The 21,453-nt window shown below is 43.7% G+C and overlaps 1 protein-coding gene across 1 annotated transcript in view; it reads left to right on the top strand.

Annotated features, from left to right (window-relative positions):
- The first annotated feature begins 993 nt into the window (after positions 1–993).
- The window catches only part of COL28A1 (collagen type XXVIII alpha 1 chain), a 193,180-nt gene continuing 172,720 nt past the window's right edge, over positions 994–21,453 (top strand). Inside the window, exons 1-7 of the mRNA XM_019508467.1 lie at positions 994–1,220; positions 2,266–2,422; positions 4,431–4,990; positions 12,167–12,187; positions 13,196–13,243; positions 16,985–17,038; positions 17,953–17,994. Of these exons, the coding sequence (XP_019364012.1) occupies positions 2,302–2,422; positions 4,431–4,990; positions 12,167–12,187; positions 13,196–13,243; positions 16,985–17,038; positions 17,953–17,994 (846 nt within the window). The 5' untranslated portion in view covers positions 994–1,220; positions 2,266–2,301. The remainder of the gene's footprint in view (positions 1,221–2,265; positions 2,423–4,430; positions 4,991–12,166; positions 12,188–13,195; positions 13,244–16,984; positions 17,039–17,952; positions 17,995–21,453) is intronic.

The following is a 21,453-nucleotide window of genomic DNA, read 5'->3' as shown; positions in this document are numbered from 1 at the left end:
GAGGGCAGGGTGTTTCCTGAAAGTCTGTAGCTTTGAAATGGACTTTGGTGTTCTGGTTGACACTCAACTAACCATAGAATTTCAGTCCAAAGCTAGGGCAAAAAAACCCCCAAAAACCAGTTTTAAGCTCTGTACACAGAGAAATACCAAGAATAAATAGGAAATGTTGTTATTTTTACAGTATTGGTGAACTCTCTACTGGAATTCTATTTCCATATTTGGTGTCTATGGTTTAATAAAGATGTTGGAATATTAGATACACACTACCAAAATGATCTGAAGTACAGAAAACATAGAAATCATGCCTTGCAATGAGAGGCTTAAAGAGCCAATCTATTTAGTTTATAAAATGGAAGCTTAGAGGTAACAACTAGACATAGTAAAAAATGTTGTAACTAAACTGTTTTTGATGGAAAAGTCAGGGTCTTTCCCAAGTAAAATTTTCATGGAAGGCAGCTGCTTTTCTTGGGAGAATTTGCTATGTCAAGGAACTAAATAAACTGACTGAAAACTGAAACATTTTTATTCTAAGTACCTCTAATTATGAAACTATTATATAGACACTGGAGTTCTACACTACCTGGCTGTCACAAGAGGCGCTTTTCCAAGCTGTCTGAGAGGAGAGATGTGGCAGAAAAAGACACAGATACAGATAAAAGTTGTTCAAGTAGTATTTTCATGATAGATAATATTTTCCATGCCAGTGATTTGAACCCCGAGTAATCTCATGGCATAAAGAAGTGGGTTGCAAGCCCCATGAAAATTTAGTAGTAAAAAGATGGGCTCATACCAGACGCGTGGTTGTAAACAGACTAGAAATGGGAACCAGAGCTGACCGGGAGTGTGGGAGTGATCTAAAATAATTGGTATAAAATGTCATTTATGGAAAACAAAACAAAAACAAACGATTCTTCAAACCTAGAAAGACATAATCACAGTCTTTGGATACTGTCCCTTTAAATCCCACCCTAATTTTTGTGACCTTGGCTAAGTGCTCTGGTTACAACTTTGACCAAAAAAAAAAACAAACCACAAAACAAAACAAATCAACCCCCATGAATACAGGATCATAAAGCTCCCAGATGCAAAATAACCTTATTTACAAGTGAACAGATTGCTTATTCATTGATTTCCTTATTTTCTTAAATATGAAAGTATTTTTGAATTACACTTGTTTACAGATTATCTAATCTTCAATTTGCTGTTTGAATGCCTTTAAGGTAAGATATAATTTTGTACTTATTTGTCACAATGAAATAAAATCAGCCTGGGATCCAAACCTGTGTAAATCTGACTATAAATGTATTATTATAACCCTAGTCATTCTGTTGTTGTTTTAACTGGTGTATTTTCCCCTTTTATGTTCTTAGAGTGGTACACTAATGATTTCTAAACATGTAGGTACTGGGAGGAGTTAAACATATTTAAAAAAGATTTGCATTACACTAGCTATTACTACATGCATAGTAATTTTTTCAATTAATGAGGTCTAAAATGAGTGAGTTGTAAGCATTTTCTGTAAATCGATTTTAAAGAGTATCAGTACATTGTATAAATTCATTAACTAGACTAATAGGGTAGAGGAAAACATTAATGATATATTCACTTTCCAGCATATAGCATAGTTGTTATCCTATGGTGTTTTTTTATTTTATAAAAATATTTGTCCTATATACTTTTATGTATTTCTCCTCTAGAAAGAATTCACCAAATATTAAGGTTTAGAGTGGCATGGGAAACGGTTGTTTTTTTTCCCTAAGAAATAAAATTGTATTTGAAAGTCTTTTGAACCTTTTTAAGTATATGTGTGTGTAGACAGTCTTTTGAGAAATGAAAACATTTAAACTAAAAGATTTACATATCTGTATAGGCAACAAAATAAAACAAAAAAACCCGATAGTTTTTGCAGTTTTATAACTAAATAATTATATATTAACAGAGATCTGTTCTGCACATCTCAGCTGAAAGCCCAAATGAAAGTTAAAGACAGCAGTAAGAAGGACTTTGTATATCCAAAGAACATTTCTTCCATGAATAGAACAGATTATAGTGTTCAAGGATGTGCGAGCTATAACAGACTGTGCTTTCTGTTCTGTTTTTTCATGTGATAACTGAATTACAGTATTTTAACTTCTTACTTCATAGTTATTTTTGAGAAACTGTTTTTCAAATCTAAATGTTGCTCAAATTTACATATTAATTACATGTCTATTTATTTGAACCCATTATTTAAGGAGTAATAGGTATTTTGTTTTCTATTAATAGGAGCAGTATATCATCCAAATTCAGATCACAATCATTATGTGGAAAAATACTGCTTTTTGCTGCTTGCTTCTTGCTGTTACTACAGACATTATAGTCTGTGGACAAAGCAGAAAGAAAGGACAAAAGCCAAGCCTAACACAAAAAGATGTTCCTCAGGGTAAAACCATTTTCTTAGAATTTGCAATGGATTATAAAATATGTTTCCTTTTTTTTCCAGGATAATTTCCAAAGGAAATGACAAATTATCCATATGTTCTGGGTTTGTTTGTTTTTTTAATGGTTTGAGAACCTGTCCTGAGTTGAGTCCTGGAATATATGGCAACATATTTTACCTCTACTTTGTTTTGTACTGCAACATGGTCCTCTTTTTTCACCTAAATGTATATAAATTGGAAAGAACCCTAGGCAGGAACCAGGGCAGGAACTGGAGAAAAGGTTGGGCCTTAGCAGGGCTGTTCAGTGTGGCTAGGGACAGACATTCAAAAAGCGTGAGCCTGAATTGATTCAACCTTTGCAGGTTAGTCCAACCTGGCTAGGCTGAACCGGTTTGTAACTGGACAAACATTATCTCTGTACTGAGCAAATTCAGTAGCTCAAGCTAGAAGCTGGGGGTGCTAGAGCAGCCCTCCCTTCCCTTGTTTAGTGCTGAGCTGAGGGGGGCATGGCCAGGCTCCAGCAGGACCTCTGATTAGGGAGATCTGCCTGAACCATCCCAGGCTGTTTCCTGCTTGCTGCTTAAGGGGCAGGAGTGTTGCCAGCCCCCAGCCCCCTGCTAGCACTCCAAGGCAAGGAAGGATGTGCAGTGAATGCATCTGCTGATGATAAGGAGCTTATCAATCTCCCTCCCTGTTTCTTTATGTCTGCAGCAATGTTACAGGCAAGCAAGCCAGCAGGAGGTTGATACCAGTGTTTATCACCCTATCAGCAAAACAATAGCCTCTCTCCATTACCAGCTGACTTGTTGATTACCTCCAAAAAGCCCCTAAGTGGTCAATGTTCTGTCTGCCTGTCCCAGTGAAATTGGAGACACATACATACAAACACCTCTCAGCATTAGGTAGCATACCACATGCCTAGGGTCTGTGGGGCTGGGGTTTGTGCTGTGGGAGATGGGAGGGAGGGAGGTGGGGAACACTGCTTGAACAGTGAGGAGAGGTGGTAGGGCAGGGGGAAGCCAGGCAGACCCTGCTGTACCTGTAGTCTCTGCCAGAGCTCCAGCAAGGGAGTAGAGGAGAAGGGCCAGTTCTGCTGTGGAGCAGAGAGCCATGCCCAGCCCAGAGAGCTTGCCAGGATACTGGGAGAGTCTGGTTTATCTTAAAATCAGCAAGGGGTGTAGGACAGACATTGCATAAACCAATTTGACCCAAATCAATTAAATCTGATATTACATTCAACCAGGTTTATCTCAAACTGGTTTCAGCCAATTCTCAAGCTGGTTTATGTGCACTGAACATCTGTCCTGTTACAGGTTTAAATCAGTTTCTGATCATTTAAACTGGTTTATGTGTAATGTCTGTCCCTAGCCCGTGTGAATGAAAATTCTTGAGCTGATGCTTCTCAGTGGTCTGCTCCAGTAGCATAACTGAGGAGGGTGGACCAGGTGCCCCCTTTTTTGAGGGGGCACAAAGGTAGCCATTGCATTGGCGGTGGCTGAGCATGTTGCTGCAACTGGCAAAGCAGGAGCTGGTACTGCTCTGGGCACCACAGCTGCCCCAGGTGCAGAGCTGTGCTGCTATGCCTTTGGTCTGCTCAACCCTTTTGTAGCTGATTATAAAGAAGGGGCATGAATGACACGTGGCCCCGGAGGTTGCAGGGGCGAGCAGGGAGGGGGTGGTGAGGGCTGACTGGTAGTTGGCAACCACTCACAGATGCCTCCAGTGGTGTCGGCAGCAAGGAGGGGGAGTGGCAAGGGAAGACATGGTGAGGGGTGCACCACCAATCTCAGGGGTGTGACCCTGAGGTGTGACCTAGCTCAGTTGCATTATGCTGAGGGCTTGTTTATGCAAATACTTGATCATTACAATTTGGAGTGCTCTTTTTTGGGGGCTGGGTTGTCACAATGAGCAGAGCAGGTTTGGAAATATAGCAGTGGGGTGTCTAATTTTGGATGCCAGTATTTATACATTTAATGTAATTCTCCTTTTAACTTTTTTGTTCTGTTACAGATGCTGTGTGCCTCATTGATATAGTCTTCATCTTAGACAGCTCTGAAAGTGCAAAAACAGTACTGTTTAATAGTCAGAAAGATTTTGTTAAAAATATAAGTGATAAAATTTTCCTCATTAAGCCGGGTAGATTCCGGAAATATGATATCAAACTGGCAATCATGCAGTTCAGCAGCACAGTCAAAATTGAGCAGCCCTTTGTAGCCTGGAAAAACCTGCAGAATTTTCAACAGGAAGTCACAAGAATGAACTATATTGGCCAGGGCACCTATAGCTATTATGCAATATCTAATGTCACTCAACTGATTAAAACTGAAAGTCGGAATGGAAGTGTAAAAGTGGCTTTCTTGATGACTGATGGTATTGACCATCCAAAGAGTCCTGATGTCCAGAGCATATCTGCCACAGCCAGAAGTCTTGGAATATCATTCATTACAATGGGGCTTTCTAGTAAATCGGTCAATACAAATTATCTGCGTTTGATATCTGGTGATCCTACTAATAAACCTGTTCTCATTCTGGATGATCCCCAACTGCTAGTTAAAATACTAGAGAAATTGGTAAGTAACTAACTACATGATTGGTTTCAGCAGGATTTCTTATTCTTTCTATCAGTGGCAGATTGTTGTTGTTATTGCTGCTATAGAAACATATTAAGCTACCAGATAAATGAGATGTACTACCATTTGTTCTAAGTTTTCACAAGGAAAACTCAGTGCCTAACTACAACTTTAAGCGCCTGAATACACATATTAGATCCTCAACACCCCTGCCTAATGCTAGAGGTACCTAATTTTTACCATTGACCACACATGGACTCTCTTAAGTCCCAACTACACCAAACTTCTTGGCACCTATTTTAGTGGATCTCACCTGTTCGGCTCAATCTAAGAATGCCTAACCCTACATAAAATGTACCCTACATTCTAGGTTTAGAGCACTCAAGGATATGAATGACTTAGATTCAAATCCCTCTTCTACCTGATTGGATCTGAAGCCAGGTCTCCCATGTGCAAAGAGACTCCCCTAATTATTGAGGGCTATTGGGTAGTCTGGGGAACTGGGAGACTGAGAAAAAGCCCATTCCAGGATAACCCTAAATAACTAGCAGTTAGAGAAAGGGGTGGCAAAATGGTGGCTCCAACCAAGGGCTGGACTCTAATTCCCAGCAGCCCTTCCCTGCATGGCTTCCAGCCATCACCATGGAGACCCCATGAGTGGTAAGGCTATGACAGCATGGGGCCACAGAACTGGGGCTCTGCCTTGGCCCTAGTCCTGGACCCGCACTGCCAGGGCCCCACTTTCCCAGAGTTTCTATGGAGACCGGCAGAGATCCGTGCAGGCAGAGCACACAGCTGAATGGGGAGCTGCTCTGGAGATGGGGAAACCTGGGATCTTCTGGTAGTGGCAGTACAAGGTCAGAGCCAGGCAAAGCCACAGTCTGCTCCCTGCAAGCCCCTACCTGCACTTGTGGCAGGGGCTTACAGGCAGATCATGGCTCTGCCCTAGCTCTGACCCTCTGCTGTCACCATCACAAGATCTCAGGTCTCCCTGGCCCTATCGCCCTGTATTGGTCCCAGTTATGGCCCCATCCCAGCATCCAGCCATGTGCCCTGCCCACATGGGTCCCACCCCTGGCAGTGGGTGCAGAGTGGATGGGTCAGGTCCAGCAGCAGCAGCCAGAAGAAGCTGCCACTGCAGGGGCTGGTAGGAAATGGGGTCTGCTGCAGGTCCAATCTAGCCCACAAACCAGACTTTGCCCACTCCTGAGTTAAAGCATATACATGGAAAGTGAGAGATCTGGATTTGAATCTAACTAAGGAAAGGAGGGATTTTAACCCATGTCTCCTATATCCAAGGTGAGTGCACTAATAGGGTGCAAGGAGGCCATTGGTATTAGCACAGTCTGTTTTTCCATTTTGTCATGGCCAACTGTCAGACATGGGGAAAGATTTGGTCATGGTTAAGGGCTCAGGGACTGTCAACATTGAGTAGACTGCTGTTGCTTCCCTGCATACTCTTTAAATGGCTGCATGGCTTCCTGCTTCCCATGTGATATAGACTAATGGGTATCAATGACAGGGATAGCCAGCTAGTCAAGTGGGAATGACTAGGTGATTCTGCTGCAAGTGAGTCTAAGTGAGGAGGGTAAAATACCACATAGAACACCTATCAGGTGCCTTGGGACTGGGTTTCTCCAGTGGGTAAGGGCATGGTTAACTTGTGCCTCCTCATACTGGGGGGCACCAGTGGCCAATAGCCAACTGGGGGGGATCCACAGAAGTGCCAGCAGCAAACCCAGAAGTGCAACTGGCACTTCTCTAGTTGCCCCCACGATCTCAGGGGGGCACCAGCCATTGCCCCTCACTGCCCGGCTGGTGAGGGCCAATCTCAGGGGGAGCATGTGCCCCCCCTGGCCTCCCTACATGTCACCTATGCATAAGGGAGGGAAGATAGGAAGGGAATTCAGTAAAAAATGTTAATAAGAGCTGGAACATGTATATTAGGAGCTGGTTTCTAGGATTGATTTGAAGGCCTTCTAAGGTAAAGGAACTTGCTTTTGACAAACTTTGAGTCCAGGCTCTCTCACATTTCTTGTGGCCCCAGGGAGTGGGGAGCAGATGGGTATCTGGTAGCAATGGTAATATACAACAGTTGGGACACATGGAATCCTGGGTGGATTTCCATGAATTTAGGTAAGCACAGCTTGAATATGCCTGGGTTGATTTGCCTAATGACTTAAAAATTCTTAGGTGCATTTAGGCAAGTTTGTTGGAGGACTGATTTCAAGGAAGGTTCCAGATAGATAGCTAATCTAGCAGCAGCTGATGGAGAGGAGTCTTCCTACTGCAGGTAAAGGAGACTCCTAAGCAGTGAGCCCTCACGCTGCCCATGATGTTCAATCATTACATGCTTTTTGCAAGAAAGGTCTGACTTCCTTCAGCATTAATTTTAGAAGACAGTTCAGAGCTGAGAATCCCACGTAGAGGAAAGGTCACCTTTCAAACCAAACTTAGACTAATTTTCTTTGAAGAATAAAGCGTAAGACAACCCTGTCCTCAGTACTTCTATTTGTTAGTTTTGGCAGACTATTCAGAATGCTGCCTTCCATCAGTTCGAATCTTAGCTTTCTAAGTCGCCCCTTGCACTGTATAGGGATCCTAGGTCCCTAATCTAGAACTGTAAATTCTCCAAAATAAATTAGGTTCAGCCTTTCAGATTAATTAATCTAGCCCAGGGGTGGGCAAAGTCTGGCCCACAGGCCTGCAGCAGACTCCATTTCCCAGCAGCCTTTGCGGGGGCAGTTCCTAGCTGCTGCCGCCAAACCCAGATCCACTGCCCAGACACCCTGGCCCATCTGATCTGTACCCACTGCTGGGGGCAGGACCCATACAGGCAGGGCACATGGCCGGGCAGGTGGGATGGGGCTGCGGCCCGGAGCAAGATGGGTAGGTGGGGCCAGGGAGACCCGGGATCTTGTAGTGGTGACAGGGGAGGGCTGGAGCCTGGGCAAAGCCATGATCCACCACCCACAGGCCCCTGCAACAAGCATGGGTTCCATGGACAGGGGCTTGCAGGTAGTAATTTGTGGCTGTACCCTGGCTCTGGCCCCTCACTGTCACCACTGCAAAATTCCGGGTCTACCCACCCCGGAGCAGCTCCCCACCCAGCTGCATGCCCTGCCTGCACTGCTCCCTGCCGGTCTGCATGGAGACTCTGGAAGCATGGGACCCTGACAGCATGGGGCCAGGGCCGGGGCTGGGGCAGGGCCCTGGTTCTCCAGCACCCTGCTGTCACAGTCCTGCGCTGACATGACCCCACTGCTCCCAGGGTCTCCCTGGAGATAGCTTGGAGCCGCAGGGGCTGCTGGGAGTCCAGCTGTTGGCTAGATCCACTATTTTGCCCACACCTGATCTAATCCTAAGGGTCTAGTTCTGATATTTGCACAAAGAAGTTTGAAAATGTGATTTGAGCATGCCTTAAAGATTTCAATCCATAAGACATACAAAGAAGCTATTTTTTTAAACTAAAGATGTGTAATCCAACATCAAATCATATGTCAGGTCCCCAAATGATGACATTGGCTGCACTGCAGGAATAGGTCCGGGGATGGCACAGGAAGAGACAGCACGATTCAGTCCCATCTATAAGCTTGTCCCTTGGCCAAATGGAATATTGTGGCATCCACCCAAGATAAAAATTTGGAGTTACTCAGCCAATATGTCCCCTGCTTTCAGTGAATTGTCCTAGTCCTACACCATGAAACTCTTAACAGTCACCTTGCAGGTCTATATATGCTGCCAAAATAGCCTTGTACTCCAAAATGCTTGCATGCTAAGGCTTCAATACTTGTGTATGTTAAGTAATTTTGACACACTATCAGTCAATATTCTGATTTCAAGTATAAGATCTCATATGCACAAAAGTATGGAGATACTGGATCCTGCTAAGATATTTCCCCCCGATTCATGTTAGTCTTTGAGGTCGTTTCATTTAATTCAATGGGATTATTTAAAAGCTCATGCTTGGGTCAATGTAGGCCTAAGGGTCTGTTCCAGTGCCAATGAACTAAATGGAAGTCTTTCTTTGACTTCAGTGGGCTTTGGATCAGGTCCCCCAAGCAGGTAGGTCTCCTTTCTCTTTGATGTAGTAAGTACACTTAACCCTCTCACCCCCATAGTAAGGGACGTGTCCCAGAAACTGCAAGCCCCAAATTAGCTTTTGTTTTTGTAGCTCAGAGTAAATAGCTATGCAGTTATGAGGTAGTTGCAGGCTAGAATTAGCTGACTCTAGTCATAAATGTGACCGGGTTGTGGCCACAGGGGGTGGCTGTGATGTCCCCTAGTGGCCTTGTTGCTCCTGCTTGGCTCAAACTCTAACGTCACTCTCCCTAGATTGCTCACCCACCACAACTTGTTTTTAATATTACAGGTTGATTCAGAGAGACTGCCAAGAGGTCTTAGAGTGAGCCCTCCTCCCAATAAGTTCCCAGTGGGTTTCTCCTGAGGCCCCACTAGCCTCGACCCAGCCCTCGGGCCTGATAGGTCCCTCAACCTGACTAGGCCCCTGTAGGGCACCTGTAGCCTTAAGGGCAAATTGCATGGCTCCTTTTCTCCCCCTACACTATGCCCCAAGCCTTGCAGATGTTCTCTCTCACTGATGTGACTATTTATACACTTGGCCTTCCTTGGGGCTCTCTGTCCCCTGGTCCCACACACAGCCTGTCCTTGGGGCTCTTGGGCCCTCTAGTCCAGCTTGGCCTCCTGTGGGCTTGTGGACCCTCTGTCCTGTCTCAACCCTTCCCTGGGCTCTTGGACCTTCTGGTTTGGGTCTCAGCCTTTTTTTAGGCTCCTGGGCCCCGCATTGAGCCCTACCCTCAATCTGAGGGCTCCTAGGTTACCGGTTTTCTACACCGGTCTTGAGCCTGCCCCAGCAGGGCTCAAGACTACACTACCAGTGTAACTCAAACAAACAAGAAGCATCTCAGCCCTCTGGCAGACACCTCAAACCCTCTAGGGTTTTACATAAATGAAGGCCACTTGCCTATAAACCTGGTCTCTCTCAGTCCAGGAAGCTTCCCAGGCCCGCAGAGTTGTCCTGAAGAATCCAGGTCCTTTCAGGAGCCCTGCAACCAGGAGTTTCTCACTTCATGGTTGCTGGGGGAGACTATCTGACTACTTGACTACCTGACCCATGAAAGCTCTGGGCTTATCTAGCTCCAGCCTGAGCCCTCTTCCAGTCAGGTGAGTCCCTCCTTAGCTCCCCTCTATCACCTGTAGGCACATCCCAGTGCTCTGGTACAACAAACTTTAATATGGGCCATAAAAAGGTTTGGGTATTCTAGCACATAACTTCCTTCAAAATTACTGAAGGTGTTTTCTTGTGGGGTACGACTCCATAAATAAAGAACTAAGAAAACGTAAAAAGAATGTTAATAGTAGAAATTAGATATTCAGAAAATAATGAAAGCAAGTACTGTTTTCTTAATGTTTACATTTCATTAACTCACCCTAAAATCTGTCACAACTAGACTGGAAAGTTTTGAAACAGGAAATAGGTGCTAGTTCTGAGATGTGTAACAACACATAGTAGTAGGCAACCATTGATCCTTCTGGATCATGGTGTATATGTGAGAGGTCACCAGGACCTTTGATGCATATGGCCAGGCAGGATTATGGAGGAGTGGATGCTCCCTGGACCTTCCATCCCCACTTCAGACCATTGAGACAGAATCCAAAGGCAAAACTGAATCCAGAAATTCAGTGCTTCAGTGGTCAGGAATTGAGTGCAGGTCTCCAGCATGGTGGGAAAGGAATCTACCACTGAATCACAACAGCAGGTAATAACACATACAGATTTTATATAATTAAGCAAACATTTGTAGACCTCTCAGAATTGGTAAGGGGCATTGTATGACTGTTACTAGTTTATGTCTTTCCACATGTCATATCTTTGCATCTAGGAATTCACATAATTATACACCAAATATTTGTAAATCACATCCACTCTATTGCAAATTTAAATCAAAAGATAGAGAGTCAAATTCCTCTTAGAGTTATATGGAATAAAGATCTCTCTCTACTAACTGATACATTTTTATGATTTCATCATACGTTTTTCACTGAACCAAGATCTTAGGTTTAATTATGTGCATTTTGACTTTTAGTCTGAAGATTAATAAAGACAAAAGCTATCTTCATTAAAGATTTACACTGGATCCTACATACTATCTCTAGTAGACCTCTGCCTGGTTCTACATTATACCCATTTTGTTCTACATTTTAATAGAAATCAATATAGGTTGCTGAAAGTTCCATATATCTTCCACCTGGTCCACATGACCTATTCTCTTACACAAGAGGGTGCAGGTGAACAAATTAGAGCATCTTCATCATTTAAGGCAATTTAAGTGAAATGATCTGAGATTTTCATAGTTCATTAGAAAACAGGGCTTTGGGATTGGTGCTGAACTACATTGGTACAAATGCACGATCACTAAAACCAAGGAACACACAGGGATTTTTCACTGGTTTGGAAAAACAAACAAACCATGTGATTCAAGTGTATGTGGTGGGGCAAATTCTATTGTCAAATGTACAGTGTATCTGGAGTGCTGTTACATGGAGACAACTCCTGATTTTGATCAGTGGATTGGCATATTTGTCTATCCATTGAGACCTCACCAGTTTCCTTCTGCTGCAGTGTTGCAGTGAAAAGAGTTTCTGTGGACTATGGCTCTGTGCTTCATATGTGTAGCAAAGATGTGGGATTCCCTTCCACAGCTTCTTTACAAGGATCACCAGAGATGAACACAGTAGTTCAGCTGTTTCAGGATGTGTTTTCAGGGGACTAAATGGCAAGACGGTCATAGTTTATCATGTGTCCAGGATAGAACCAATCACCAACATTGAGGAGTAGAGATCTCTTTCCCCATTCTCTCTTGACCTTGGTTCTTCCCATTTGATACTTCTATATATCTGTATCTGTCTCACCCATAATTTGTATTCAGTTCATAAGGGATTAAGCTGCATAGACCTTACTCAGGTCGGGTAGTCCTTTCTCAGATGCATAATCCTTTTAAGTACTTACCAGTATAGGAATTGAATAAGAATTCAAATTATTCAGTTAATTTACTATTTCCATTGGAAAAGCTATATGAAACAACTTGGTTAAATTAGAAAAATGGTAAATGAAATGAGCATCAAACTAACATTTTTTTCCTCTTTCCCTTCCAGAGTGTCCTGTTTAATGAGCGGGTAAGTTGGACTGCTATCAGCGTATCCTTGTGACATGCTTTAGTAGTACAATAGCTGTGCCATTTCTTTTGCTACTGATACTGACAACAAATGCATTAGTAATAATAAAACGTTTCTTTGCAAGACAGAAGAGTCTTCAGTAATATCAGACTGTGTCAAAAACACATACTTATTGATATTTATGCTGGCCCAGATTCTTCTGCTTTTACTCACAATAATACTTACTCCTGGAGTACATTCACTTGAGGCATAAGAGGCCGCTAAGTGTAAATGAGGTTGTCAAAATCTGTCCTAAATGTTCATTTAGGGCCGCAGTTTCTTTCAACCTGTCTCACTAAATTCTCCAGCACTGATTGCCAGAGAGTTATATTTACTGTACAATCTGAGAATCTCTTTTTTCTAAAGGAACTGAGGCTGGTACCCCTGGTATAAATGTTTAGGTTGTCTCATTGAAATATGGAAACCTGTTTAGTTCACAATTAATATTCAAAACAGAGGGGTAACTTTTCAAATTTGAAAAGTAGGAATAGACAGCTGTGAGGCTTGTGTACCGCAGAAACTCTATACTCCTTCTTCACATTACAAAGATTCTACATATAAATGACTCTAACCTAAATCTATGGTTCTGAGCACTTTGGATGTTTGTATGCATGATGGGGGTTTAGTCCTCTGGGTTTTACTCTATGCCCCCTAGGGTAACTTTTCACACCACTGAATGTCTTTTACCTGTAATTTTTGTACCGTATAATAGGCTTAACTATTGAGAGAATAAATTCTTCAAAAAGGCTTGTAATCCAGTATGTATAAAACAAAAGTTTTAAATTGAAACAGTTGCTTTAATAGAAATTAGGCTATATGGAAAATATCCTGTTCTATGGAAACTAAATTTTATAAGATCATTATTTTTTATACTTTAGCTAGCACACTGCTAGACAGCAATATTGACTTAAAATTGCTGCTTGAAATGATAAAGCTAAAGATTTTTTGAAATGTTTCTATTCCTTTCAGTGTGAGCAGAAGACCTGCAAGTGTGAGAAGGGAGACAAAGGAGATCCTGTAAGTATATTTTTGCTCAGGAAACCACCCATATTTGAAGTGTAATCTTAGAGGCTACTGCTGAACAGTAGGGATATTTGGCAAGTCTTTTACATAGTTACAACATAAAAAAGTACATGTTTAATTGTGTTTCCATGGTTTCTAAAATGCCAGATAGTTAAGACCTAAAACCTCCAAACAGACAAATTCTGACATGTTTCAAAAAAGAATCCATGGAATACGTTGACTTCAGAAATAATAAATCCCAATTGTTGTGCAGCAAACATGATAATAAAATGGTGTCTAGTTTTAAAGTCCAAATCAAGAAAAGTAGGAAGAGACGGCTGTGAGGCTTGTGTACTGCAGAAACCCTATACTCCTTCTTCACATTGCAAAGATTCTACATATAAATGGGTCCAAGTTAAATCTATGGTTCTGAGCACTTTGGACATTTGTACACATGGTGGGGGTTTAGTCCTCAGGGTTTTATTCTATGCTCCCTAAACTGATACCCACCATTTCAGTTTTGCCATCAAGTTTCAGTGAGGGGCCTGATCCATTTTTTTTTCCTTTTGTCAGAGCTGGAGCCTGCCCACGGACAGAGGGCAAGCTGCCAGTGGGCTAAGCAGCCCCTGAGCTGTGTGGGGCTCTGTCCTTCCTTTTCTGGTGGCAACATCCCAGCTCGGAGGCAGCACCCGGCCCAATCCAACTGTTCCCTGAGCCCACCCAGGGAGCAGCGCATGTCGAGCTTCCAGTGGGTGGGCTCAGGAAACAGCTGGATTAGGTTGGGTGCTGCCTGTGGGCTGGGGCAGCACATGGCCCACCAGCAGCACACCTTGGTGATCCCAAGGGGTGCCGTCATCACAGCAGGAGGGTCACCCTCTGGCCATGGGAGAGGCAGGCAGGCTCCACAGAAAAAAAATATATAAAAAGATCAGGCCCCTCGCCACTTCTGTCTTCAGCAGGTACCTGCTGAAAGCAGATGTGAGGAGGGGCCCGATCCATTTTTTCCTTCAGAGCCTGCCTGCTTTTTCCATGGCCAGGGGGCAAGCTGACAGCTGCAACACATCGTTGCAAACTAAGCTACACTACATCTGGATGTAATTTAGTTTTCAATGATGCAAACTCATCTAAAACACCCAAAACTGGCCCACATGTAATGTGTGATGCCATTAAGCCACACAAATGATATTTTTGTCGTGCACATTGTGACAATCATCATGTGTACAAGTGCCCTTCAGTGCTTGGGATATTTAAACTCTGCACTTAAGGCAAAGGGCTCTCTCAGTTTCTATTCATCACTAACATTTATTTGCAATATCTGACTTCTTCACAGCAAAACAGATACAGTTGGTATCTGAGTGACCTGAAAAATCTTTTTATGTCATATACACAGTGATTTGCTGAAAAGCCACAGACCATCTGGTCTCTCAGTAGCTCCATATTTTCCACAGATGGAGAGAGTATGGAGTTTCTTCTGACACATCCATCACTAGGGTGACCACTTGTCCCTATTCCAAGTGTACAATATCGATTTTTCACCTTGCAGTCTGTGCTTCATTCAACCTTTGAAGGCACATTTACTCATCTGTACTTTTAGTTCCATATTTTTTCTCTTAGACCAAATTTTAGTTTTCAGACAGACTGTAGCAGGTTGCAAGCTTACCTAAGGAGCTGGACTAGTTGATAAAGAGATAATAGGTTGGCTATGGGAGGTTACAAGTGTGCCTATTGAGATGGGCCAGCTGATAAGGAGATAATTAGTAGGCTCATAGGAAATAAATGGCTCCCAGGAAGAGGAAGTGGAGAGAGACAGGGAAAGCTAGGAGGCTGAAAGCAGGAGTCTGGCACAAAGCACTCTCTGAAGCTTTGGGAGAAGACCATGGGGTGAACATTAACCTTGTACTGTTATGTGTCTGTTTGGGCAATTGTTCTATGACTTATGTGGTGCCCTGTGGGGCTGATTTGCCAGGGGAAATGAAGACTGATTCTTGGGCTGCAAAGAAAGGCTGCTGTAATCTGTTCACCCTGAACCTGTTACACCAACTCTCTGGGCTTATCATACCATTTGCCTATAGCACAATGGGCCAGTTTCATCAACAACTGCAAGCATCCAGCTCTTCAGCAGATAGTGGATCACATGTGAGCTCTGCCTATGAATAATGCTCTGGTATTCTCTGTGGTGAACACTGGATGGATGAGAGAAATAAAATAGGAGCTGACCTGAAGGGTAAACTATATATTCACATTGCCTTCAAGAGAGCATGTATTAACTCATACAAATTTATCCTTTGAAAAAGGATTGCTTGACAAAAATCAAAGAACAACAAAAATCTACCTTCAAAGGAGTTCTCCAGTCATTATACATACTGCAGTTTAGAAGGCAAAAGTAAGAACTCTATTACTGGGTTGTGTATTTATCATCACAAATCTTGCAAAAGAAAATTCTGCTGTGCCTGTCCCTGCTTTAGGAAATGAAGAGGCAGCCCCCACCTTCTCCCAGACATCCTATTAACCAGGTTACCTGGTCAGCCCTTTGTGGAACTAGAATATAGCAGTCAGTGGGTGCACCTACATGTGCATTAATGTGCTTTTCCTAATGCGTGTTGCATTTAGTACCTCCGGGCTCTTTTACACATGCTGGGGCGGGGGGAGAGGGGGGTAGCACTTTAATTACAGTGGTTCCAAGAGTGGTTCTAATTAAAGCACTGCAGCATCTCATGTATTAGCATCCCTGCAATTCAAAATGGTGGTAGGGGCAGTTGAACTAAAATTTGGTCAACAAACTTTAGTTAAAACACCCCCGCTTCCATTTTGAAGTGTGGGGATGCTAATGCACAAGACACAGAGACTGGCTGGAGCACAGTAATTACAATGGTCCAGCAGGCTTGATTAATTGGGTCTGCTCCAATGCGTCTTAGCAGCCCCACAACAGGTTTACAGGCACCCTCCAATGTGAGGTACTAAATAAATGTGCATTAGGCTGCCCTAAATGATGCTTAATCCACAATAGCTTATTTTACTGCCCATTAGCACAATTGCAGTTAAGTGACATTTTAATGCACAGTAAAATAGGCTACTGCACATTAAAGCACACATGTAGATCTGCCCAGTGAGGCCTACCATGCTGCTTATTTCTGGGTAATGTGGGTCCAGAATTGAGCTTTCCTGCCCTTTTTGTAGTCACTAGACAAACTTTGCTGTCTCATATTTAAGTTATTTGGTCCGAAATTATTAGACTACAGTATGATATGTTACAAGAATTTCATGGATCTTCGATCTTTACTCCTTGGCTCTTCTGGGCAAGCTATACAATTAGTAGTCTCACAGACCATAAAAGCAGGGAGAATAGTTGGTCCTGGAGATCCAAAGTGTTGGCATTAATCTTTTGAGCAAAGGGGGTATTATGGGCAAAAGTACTTCACATTCTTTATCAGACAACACTAATAAAAAAAATTAGGATCTCTCTAAAAAGTAGCCAAGAGGAAATATATGGTTTTCTGTTGTGTCTTAGTGCATCATGTTTACTATATTATACTCTGCTAAGGTGGAAAGCTTTTTATCATGTCAGATGATAAATGAGTCATTTAGAGAATCACTGTAATATCAAGGACAGCAATAGACTAATAAAAATAGTATTATGCCTGCTGCTCCTCTTTCATTGCAGTATTTCTGCCTAAACACTTCCTAGAATATATTTGCCTGTTTTCTGGAGAAAAAGGAAACTAGAGACTCACATTATTCATATTTTTCTGTTTTAAGGGCACCAAAGGTGAGAAAGGAGACTCAGGTGAGAGAGGACAAAAAGGAAACAAGGTAAGTAAAGACAGGTGCAAATTATTTGTTATTCAATAAAATTCTATCTAGTTTTGCTCAAACTATAAAAATGATGAAAAAAAGGGAAAAGTACAGTACAACTAGGACATAAATCAATCTCCAAGAATCAAATGCTGCCATCATAGTTTATATGCTGTTTCTATAGAAGTCTATGGCAGCTACCAAGGTACAAAAATGAGTAGACATTGGGCATTTTTATACATATATGGCGCAGTGCCAAGTGCTTTGAAAAGCACCCAGTGCTGCACCACGTGCAGTTGTATAAGTGGCAAAACATGCATCAGTGCTGAGAAAAGGGTGGTGGCACATTTTAGAACTAAAACACCTTGGAGGTGCTTTAGTTCAAAAGTGCACTGCCACCATTTTCTGCACCCTGACACACATTTTGCCACTTATACAACTGCATGTAGTGCAGTGCAGTTTGCCTCAGTTTGCATGCGGAGCAGACTCGATTTATCAATTTCTTGAGTCTGCTCCCAAATGGCAGATCTCCAGCATGTCACTGGGAAAAAAGTATATGTATAAATGTCCTTTTAATCTAAACCCTTGTAATATAGAGCCATATTCTGGAAGCTCTTCTTAGCAAGTGGGCACTTGAACCTATTTGAAGCTTTTTTAACATCAATAGGACTTTTTACAGGAAGACAGATTTGCTTATGCAGAATTTTCAAGATTAGAGATTAATATCTTAATTGTCTAGTAACTTTAGTACTTTAGCTTTCCATGTTATCTGAGTTTTGCACTGTGTGTTCTTGATTGCAGTAAAAAAAATTGGGGCCCATTTAAATATGTTAACTGGCATAGATTCTGAAACAGTACATCCTGATTCTAATTTAATAATGGTTTCTAAAATGGTAATGCATATTTTGAGTGTTTTCTATTTTTCTTGACAGGGTGATGCTCAAAAGGGACAGCCAGGAGAAAAAGGTCTGCAGGTATATGAACACAACAGTTTCCTTACTAAGATCTGTTCTCTCCAAAATATCCCAGTTTAGAAAGCAGGACCAGATCTTTAATTGGTGTGAAATTGCATAGGCACAGTGACTTGAAGATACGGCCTTTCTTATTTCCATGCTAATATTTCACACTTTTAATTATAATAGCTAAATTTAGTTCTGATTCAGCACTTCTGTTTTGAACAGCACTTAAACAGGTACATAAAGCTAAGCCTGGCCTTAAGGGCTTTTCTCACCTGAGACACTAGCAACAAGGACTTGACACAATGTCATATTAGAGGGCTGTCCAATTAGCTGCCTGCATGCTCCCATGTAGGTGCCACTCCACCTATTGCTCTTCCTGCTGTGGCTGGAATCTCCTAGTTCCCGCTCCCTTTTTCACCTTCCTCTTCCTACATCCATCTTTGGGGGGAGGGGCACAGAGAGGCCTGCATAGCAAGGATAACTGAACAACCCTGAAATATTACGTTGACTTGCATTATGCTCATCCTAAAGGCAGAATTAAAAATTATATCACTGTTCATTTAATGGCACAATGGGATTTGATCCCCTATCCAAAAAGTCTTGCTGTGCCACATATTCATGGCAGGAAGCATGATTTTGGGATCAGATCCCAATCAAATTTATACTACCTCATAATCCTGGACCATAATCTAGGTCTCCCCCTGCACTGGCAAACTGGGCCAGGGCTGACAATCAGCTGATTGTTGCTGTGGCCCTGGAGCACATGGGTCTCAAATCAGCCTTTTGGGGACCTCAAGTGAGTGAATTGGAAGTGAACTATTAAGTCATGAAAAATCTTGGATTGCCAGGGCCAGAACTGATGCTCACCTGCTGGTTGGCCCCAGCCTGGGACCATGTGGAGGCTGGTTTGTAGCCAACAACCAACTGTCAAAACTGTGTGCCATTCATCCCAGTTCTGCCTGGGGTGCATGGTATAGGGCATCTGAGGCTCCTGTCAGGGGACTTTGAAGTCCCCAGTTGGGTCTGTGATCCCCTGCACCCCCAGAGATGTCAGGTGTGAGGTTTAAAGTCCATGTTGGGGAAGTTCTTCTGCTCCCCTCACCCAAAGCCTTGGGTGGGGGGAGGGGGGGCAACACTCAGCTGACTTTTGGTCCTGACGCTAGGACAACAGGGGGTTAGTTCTAGACCCCCATGTGATCCTGCCCCAGGATGAGCAGTCATCTGATTGTTAGCCCCAGACATGTTAAATTTAAGGTGCCATATAAGCCAGCCATAAAATATTCTGTATCGTATGTGGAACATTTTTATAGCTTGTTTGCCATTTTATGGCTCCTTAATTTAAGTGCATGCTTCTCACTCTTTACATTTATGCCATGATTAATGTGTTAATCATGACATAAATAGGATGTGTAGAAGGGACCAAAGTCTCAGCTTGATGGCTCTCCATAGGCGTTTTCTCATTTAGTGTTCCATCGGTTTGGACCCTGAAGATTCAGAGTCACAGTTTCATAGTTGGTGGGGTCGGAAGAGACCTGTGCAGATCATCAAGTCTGACCCCTGCCATGGGCAGGAAAGAGTACTGGGGTCAAATGACCACAGCTTGGTCATTATCTAGCCTCCTTTTGAAGACCCCCTAGGGTAGGAGCCATCACCACTTCCCCTGGAAATTGGTTCCAGATCCTAGCCACTCTGACTGTGAAGTAGGGCCTCCTGATATCTAGCCTGAATCTACTCTCAGTCAACTTATGGCTGTTATTCCTCAGTACTCCCAGTAGTGCTCGGGGGAACAGCGACTCTCCCATAGCCTGCTGGTCCCCCTTGGCCAGCTTGTAAATGGCCACCAGATCCCCTATCAGCCTTCTCTTGTGGAGGTAGAACAGGTTCAGGTCCCATAGCCTCTGCTCATAGGGCCTGCTTTGCTGCCCTCGATCATGCGAGTGGCCCTCCTCTGGACCCTCTCAGTGCTGTCCACATCCCTCCTGAGGTGCGGCACCCAGAACTGGATGCAGTACTCCAACTGCAGCCTGACCAGTGTCGCATAGAGGGGGAGGATCACCTCTTTGGACCTGCTTGTGATGCATCTGTGGATGCATGACAAGGTGCGGTTAGCCTTCCTGATTCTGTCCCCACATTGGCGGCCCATGTTCATTTTTGAATCAATAATGACACCAAGATCCTTTTCTGCCTCTGTGCTGACGAGAAGGGAGTTCCCCAACCTGTAGGTATGCTGCTGGTTCTTCCTTCCCAGGTGCTGTACCTTGTACTTGTCAGTATTGAATCCCATCCTGTTCTCATCCACCAACCCCTGTAACCTGTCTAGATCTAGTTACAGCCTGTCCCACTTCTCCTCACATTCTCCAGCATGCCCACTTCTCCCCACATTTTAGTGTTATCCGTGAATTTGAACAACGTGCTTTTCACCCCCTCGTCCAAGTCGCTGATGAAGATGTTGAACATTGCGGGCCCGAAGACTGAGTCCTGGGGGACCCCATTGCCCTCCAGGTTGAAAAAGACCCATCCAACACCACTCTCTTGGTGCAGCCCTCCAGCCAATTTGCGACCCATCTGACTGAGTCAAGAAGACAAATAGTAATACTTCCAAAAATTTTATCTAGTTTAAAAGTCAAGCCGGAATCAGTTGTATCTCCTAGAAATATGGTAGAAACATTTCTGATGAAGGTCAAAGTTATATAACAGTTAAGTTATTATCAGGGATCTGGTTTTTCCATTTCCCATGGAAAAATCAGAGAAAACCACGGATTTCACGTTTTTATCAGAGAAAATGTGGATTTTCCCTTTTAGCAGAGAAAGCTATGGATTTCTCCCTTTTGCAAAGAGCTCTGCTGGCTAGTAGAGTTCCAGCCTGCATAAGCGGATTGCAAAAGGGTTGGGAAACCCCCAGCCCTGTCGAGAGGGGGAGGGAGAGGAGGAAGGGTGGGGCCTGAGGCTTTTAGTTCCAAAGTTACATCTGGCTTACTTTCCTTCTTGAGCCTGTAAGGTCCGGTAAGTGGGGCTTGGAGGGGAAGCTGACTGCAGGGAGCTGGCTGAGGGAGTGGGGAGGTGTTGGTAAATCATGCAGACTGCCCAGCTGGCAGCATGTGGACCACCAGTGGTGCTATCGGCCCTGCTGTTTCCAGTCACACTGGGTCACGGGGGAGGGAAGCAGGGTAGCAGGGAACAGCAGGCACCCTGATCGCCGCTGTTCCCTGCCACCCTGCTTCTCCCCACCCCATGACCCAGTGCAGCAGGGACTGGAGGAGCCACATGAAAAACCTCCTCACCGCTTCTCGCCCCCCCCGGCCTCCCCAGTAAGGATCTGGGGGGTATAGGGGTGACCCTGGGAGAGTGCAGGGCTGCACTGAGGGCATCAGCATAGGGTTGCATCCCTCAAAGTACCGGCATGAGCAGGGGGCGTGTCACCAGGGCAGCAGGGGGGTGAGAAATGGCAAGGAATCCCCATGCCGCCCCACTGTC

Source organism: Gavialis gangeticus, unplaced genomic scaffold (genome assembly GCF_001723915.1).
Source record: "Gavialis gangeticus isolate Ggan-Ray unplaced genomic scaffold, GavGan_comp1, whole genome shotgun sequence".
Lineage (NCBI taxonomy): Eukaryota > Metazoa > Chordata > Crocodylia > Gavialidae > Gavialis > Gavialis gangeticus.
This window is presented reverse-complemented; position numbering and strand designations above follow the sequence as displayed.